The sequence below is a fragment of the Balaenoptera ricei genome, chromosome 9 (assembly GCF_028023285.1).
Source record: "Balaenoptera ricei isolate mBalRic1 chromosome 9, mBalRic1.hap2, whole genome shotgun sequence".
NCBI lineage: Eukaryota > Metazoa > Chordata > Mammalia > Artiodactyla > Balaenopteridae > Balaenoptera > Balaenoptera ricei.
This window is the reverse complement of record NC_082647.1, coordinates 76,968,572-76,974,571: the sequence shown is the minus strand read 5'-3', so window position 1 is coordinate 76,974,571 and position 6,000 is coordinate 76,968,572. Positions and strand designations below refer to the sequence as shown.

The following is a 6,000-nucleotide window of genomic DNA, read 5'->3' as shown; positions in this document are numbered from 1 at the left end:
AAGGAAACATCTCCTAGGGCACCATTTTTTATTTTAAACAAAAATAACTGAAGGCATATTCTGAAGAGAGGGCAGAGCCAGGTTACCACTTATCACGCATCTGGTTTTAACAGATTAGAGTCCAGGAGAGCTGTTCGAAGGAGCAAGAGAATGTTTAAAAATACCTCCTATGAGGCCCAGGCGACGCGGCGGGCATTGCGTGCCCACCCGCGTTAAGGACTTCGGCTCTGGGCTGGTCTCAGAGGAAGCCAGGAGTTAGGGGTAGCAATAAGAATGCCCCTTCTCCCTCCTCTACGTGATAAGCCGTCGCTCATAACCTGTGGATACAGCAGGGGTAACTGACCTTCTAAACATGGTTTTTCTCCTTTAATATTACACTGACCCTTAAGAAACATTTTTATTGCCTTCAGGTCAGGAGATCAGGAGGAGGTGCAGCTGTCCAAAGAGTAAACAGGCTGCAGTTGGAAAGACTCAACCGCATCAGAGCACATACAATGGGTGGGAGTCCTTCGTGGAGTTAACATTAATTAGGAGCTGCAGTTGCTTCAGGAGGAACTTGGAGTAGCCCATACACACGGTTAATTTCTTGTGTGAGACTCATTCAGACTGGAGGTTACATTAACCTTATATTCATTCTTGAAAATCCACCGAAGATATTTTTACACTTGAAATGCCAGTTAAAAAAAAAACAATTACCCATGCCCTTTCTACTCAGCCATTGATTATATACTTATCCCTCAAATGCTTGGAAAATTCGAAGTGGAATGGACAGTATTTACCTCCCTTTTTGATGTCTGAGCTTATATAACTCGTGTATGTTTTTAAGGTCCTAGACGGAGTATCCAGTTTGTTATAATAATACACAGATTAAATTCACAAGAGCCCCAGGAACATATTTCATCAAAACAGCACACACTTGTTTTAAATTCCAGCTGTTAGATTTGTTTGATAGTGACAGACAGGCACGGACTAGTATTTATGGAAAATAAACATTTTACCCCCTGCTTTAGAAGTAGATATTTTCTTAGGTCTCAGTTTTAATAAGAGCAAGTACAGTCAAGAATCCAGAAGGCACCATTCAATTGATTTTTGAAAGCAAGTTGAACATATAAAATTGTTCTTATGAAAAATTACTAAAACTTAAATGGTCAACAGACTATAAAATTTAAAGAAAAGCAAATATTACTAAGTGAATGAAAAGCATATTTCTCCAAATAGCTTTTTTTTCAAATAGCTTTTGATCACATGCAACAGGTAAATGAAAAATAAATTCATAATTTGATATTTACATTTTGAATACCACAGAAGTCATAGAGAATACATACATTTTTTCCCTTTTTTTAGAACGAAGGTTCTCTTTTCAAAAACATGAAAAGGAAAAATAAGTAAGGTCTTTTTAAAAGCTAAACCTAACCAGAAACTTAAAATTTCACCACCAAAACGTTCTTTTAAGATATAGCTCATAACGCAGTTCTAAACATGATTACACAAGAACATGTTTGCCCCCTCCGTGTCGTAAAGTAAAAACATTTCACTAAATTAAATATGAATGAAAATATTGTGAAAGTGAGTTTACGTTTAAAAAGTTGGATTTGCTTGCCAGGAAAAGAAAAACCTGTTAGAAAGAAACAGTTGCATTTAAAATGGATGATCTGACACCTTCCGGTTTCTTAACACAAAATTATGTTCCTTTTAAAAGAAAAAATGTAAATGCTCTTTAAACCATGCAATAATTCCCACATATTTAAAAAATAATCCGCCATTCATCTTTCGATTGGAAGTCATACACCTTTAAATGCCATATACGGATTGGACCAAAAGAAATGAACTATATCAACTGTCATAATTACTGAAGATGATTCAGTGTAAACAGTATTTTCTCTGCTACTCTATACATTTTACTAAATAATAAGAGTATTAAGTCATTAAAGATTCTTGCTTATAGTTCCATCCTATATATAATTGCAATCACTTTTAAAAAATAAGCATTCTTTTCCATGGAATACCTGTTAAAAATAAACCTCAAGTATCCTGGTGCAAATGAAGCCTTTGAGTGGAGTACACAATCATGAAACACTTGAAGATTTCCAAAAGAACCCCAGCACTCATTTCCGTATTCCTCGTCTCCAGTCCTCATTTTGTCGGCCCAGTAAGGCTCCACCGGGCCCAGACCCTCCCCCCAACACCCACCATTGTACTCGTTACACACAGGGGAAATTATGAATGGTTCTCTTGGCCAAATGCGGGCAGAAAAGAAGCAGAAAGAGACTCGAGCAATTTTTCGAGTGCAAATACCACCCAGGGGTAACGCAGAGCGGGCTTCCTGTTTTAAGAGTCCCAAGTTCTCCAACTAAAATTCTTTAAATAAAAGTACCAGCCTACCCCACTCCTCCTCCTCCTCTGGAAACTACAGGAAGAAATGGTTTCCGTTTAAATACCGACTTTTCCCACTCTGTATTCTCGGCTCTGGCCTCCGAGGCTCGGGACGCCCCCATCCCCACGCCAGAAACCTCGGCCCCTGCGCTCCCCTCCCCCACCGGTGGCCAAGCCCGCCCCCGGCCTCATTGATCCCGGAGCCTTTTCTGAATCGCGCAACCAATGGCAAACGCGAAGCCCAAAGCCACCGCGAGCGCAGGCGGAGGCGGAGGAGGTGTCGCCCAGACACCCGCCCAGGACGCCGCGGGCTCCCATCCCCCATCCCCCTGGCTCGGGGCCGCCCCACTTCCCCGGTGCCCGCGACTGTAAAGGGTGCACAGGGTGGGGCGCGTCTGCCCGCCTCTCCCGCCCGCACCCACCCAGCCAGCCACCCCCTCACTGCGTTTCCGTCCCTGCCAGCCCTGGGAAGGTGCTCGCGGCTTTGCCGAGGTTACACTTGTGTCATGAAAGCCACAAGGCGAGTTCGGAATGGGGACTCTTTGGCTTTGTTAATTACCTCTTTTTAAAAATCGAACATTTAAAACTCCGGTAAATAGAGCTGAGGAATTGCCTAGTTAGCACCCCGACTCCTATCTCATTAAAAAAAAAAAAAAATCAATATTTCTCCCCTCCCCCTCCCCTCCCCCTCCGGATCCGCCCCGACCAGATAACCCTTTCTAAACTCCGTGGTGACAGTCTGCTCCCCCGGCCGCGCTCCCCTCCGTGCCTCGGCTGCGGCTCCTTTAGCATTTTCCGCCCCTCTTCCTCCTCGCCTTCTCACGGTCCCTCGCCCAATCTCGTTTCCCCTCCCCCTCTTCCTCCTCCTGCTAGCTCTTTTTTTCCTGCGAAGCCCACTCTAATTGAGGCGCTGGGATTCCTCACGTGAGACGTTGATTTGTAGTTTGAACACGTGGCTCATTCAAAAAGCCGGACACTCGGAGCGGATTTTTTCCGCCTCCTGCGCCTTCCTCCCTCCACCCCTTCTCCCCTCCCCCCTGCCAGTCACCCTTCTGGGTTTTTTATGGGGAGGCGGCGCCTGCCCTCACGTAGTGTGATATTTTCACAGTCCGCTGGCCGATGCCAGAGGGGTTGGGGAGTAAGAGACAAAAAGTAGTTTCCCCCCCCCCCCTCCTCTCCTCCTTTTTCTCGCTAATCCCGCCTCCTCCTCCGAGTTAGGAAGACTCGTTGATGCGTTTGGGTTGTAGCAAGGCTTTTTCTTTTCTTCTTTTTTTTTAATACCTAGAAAAGGAAAAACAAACCCTCGGATCTGATTTTTCGCTCCTCGTTCTTGTCCTTGGTTCTTAGTGTGTCTGTGTATTTTAACGGCGAGAAGAGGAGGGGAACAAAACCCGCCGGATCCATCCATCGCTGTGGGTGGTTTTAATTTTTCGTTTTTCTCTTAATTTTTTTAAACAACCGCTCTTCACAATGAACAAACTGTATATCGGAAACCTCAGCGAGAACGCCGTCCCCTCGGACCTGGAAAGTATCTTCAAGGACGCCAAGATCCCGGTGTCGGGACCCTTCCTGGTGAAGACTGGCTACGCGTTTGTGGACTGTCCGGACGAGAGCTGGGCCCTCAAGGCCATCGAAGCGCTTTCAGGTGGGCCCCGGCCGGGCTCCGCCGGGACGCCTGCCCAGCCCCGCGCCGCTTGCCCGGGCCTGCCGGGGTCGGGCCGCGGCTGACACGGGGTTGTCCACACAGGGCCCCGGCCTGGGCGGGCGGGGGAGAGGGGACGAGGCCCGGGCGCCTGCACGCGTGGGTCGGGGCCCTTCTCCCAGCCCGGGCGCCTACCCGGCCCCCGCGGCTCCCCTCCCCCGCCGGGCTTTGAGGGCTGAGAGCGAACGCGCTGTCAAGAAAGCCCCGGCGCGGGCTCGGAGGGGGAGGCGGGGGGGACTGTGTGGCGCCTGGGAGCGGGGCTGGAGGAGGGGGGTGCTCGCCCCGCGCCCCGCCCGGGCCCAGGCGCGTGCTCCAGGCTCCGGCACGCCGGGCCTTGCTTGGGGGCCGAGAGCGAACGCCTGTTTCTCGCTCCTTCCTTCCTCTCCCTGCCGGTTATTTGTGGTGTTGGATTCGCTGCCTCCCCTCCCGCCCCAGACCCCGGTCGCGGGAGAACTCCAAGTGGCCTTGACCCGGCTGCCGAGCGAGGCCGCGGGTGGTGCCTAGCACGGGCGGCCCCGCGCTTCCCCTCAACCTTGCGGGAGGCGGGCGAGGGCGACCCGGGTTATTTGCTCGACCTTCCCGCGTACAACGAGCTAGAGGGGCAGGTGGGCGCGGGCGACCAGGGGTCGCCTCGGAGCGAGTCCCGCTGTGGCGCTGGGCTGCCAGGCTTCGGGCCGCGGCCTCCGGGACTGGTGGGGAGCGCTCGGCGAGGGCGGGGGGCCGTGCGTGGCGGGGAGGCGCGCGGGGGGGGGGACGCCCGGGGCAAGGCTGTGTTCAGGTCCCACTCCGAGCCACATGCCTTTCGGGGTGGCGGGTGGCGCGCCGTCCCTCGCGCGCTGTGCAGTCCGTGCTGAGCTGCGCCTCTGGACGTTCGCTCTTGCCGCGCCTGCCCTGCGGTCCTCGAGCCTTTCCCGCCGCTCACTGCCAGTTCCCGGCGGGCCTGGGCTTGAACCCGGGAGAAGGGCCTGGGCGCCCCCTCCTGAAGAAAGACCACGTAGCCCCTTCCCCCGAACTTGTCTTCTGGAGTCTCTGGGGAAGCGGACTTGGGGGGGGGGCGGGTAGAGTGTTCCCCAAGTAGTGGGTCAGCCAATTGATCCCCCTTCCCACCCATCTGTAAGTTACACACACGCAGCCTCCAGGGGCTCAGCTTCCCACCCGCGCGGGGCCGGTTTCTCTCTCGGCTTTGAGCCACGTCCGGGTGCCTTTCGGGGTCTCAGGAGTCCACTCGTGTCGCTGCTTAGGCTGTGCGGGTCCTTCGGGCCCAGAGAGCCGCTAAACCGGGCCAACTGCCCCTCCACCTCTTGTGTGTCCGCAGGTAAAGTGGAACTGCACGGGAAACTCATAGAAGTTGAGCACTCGGTCCCCAAAAGGCAAAGGTGAGCTTACTTATTATGTTCTCATTGATTCTGTTCTCAACCATTGGGAGGAGAGACTCAACACAGCTGAAAACAACTTTTCCTCTTACTGTTATTGGGTTGCTGTATGACTTGGCGTTTCCCGTCTTTTGCCTTTTAAGTTTCTGGCAGGTTAGTGGGTGTGAGTGTGAGTGTGTGTTGGTACTGCTGTGAAGGAATAGACGACTTGTCTGTGGCCCCTGCCACTGGATTATTGTTACTGGTATAAAGTCGCTTAAGGAAGCTCTCACAGCTACATGTTCTCCGGCAGAGTAGGTCAAGTTGCTGCAACAGGAAATCAAAGTCTCAAAGGGCAGTTTCTGGGCATCTGTGGGAATTAGGAAGCAATGGGTGACCGCTCCAGCCCGCCGCCCCCCACCTGAAAGTGCAGGATAGGCGAAAGCAGCTGCAGACACGCGCGGGTGTGGCGTGCCTTTCCTTCTCTGTCCCGAGTTGGCGGCGAAGAGTCTGAGAGGCCTGGGAGGCCGTCCGCACATCTGAGAGGAGAGGAATTTGCCTTTACCCTGGTAG

General features: G+C 52.1%; 1 protein-coding gene across 2 annotated transcripts in view; it reads left to right on the top strand.

Moving 5' to 3' along the window:
- The first annotated feature begins 3,559 nt into the window (after window positions 1-3,559).
- Window positions 3,560-6,000, top strand: part of IGF2BP3 (insulin like growth factor 2 mRNA binding protein 3) — a 145,524-nt gene continuing 143,083 nt past the window's right edge. For both annotated transcript variants that reach the window (XM_059933996.1, XM_059933995.1), the window contains exons 1-2: window positions 3,560-4,018; window positions 5,391-5,451. In XM_059933996.1, the coding sequence (XP_059789979.1) occupies window positions 3,844-4,018; window positions 5,391-5,451 (236 nt within the window). In that variant the 5' untranslated portion in view covers window positions 3,560-3,843. The remainder of the gene's footprint in view (window positions 4,019-5,390; window positions 5,452-6,000) is intronic.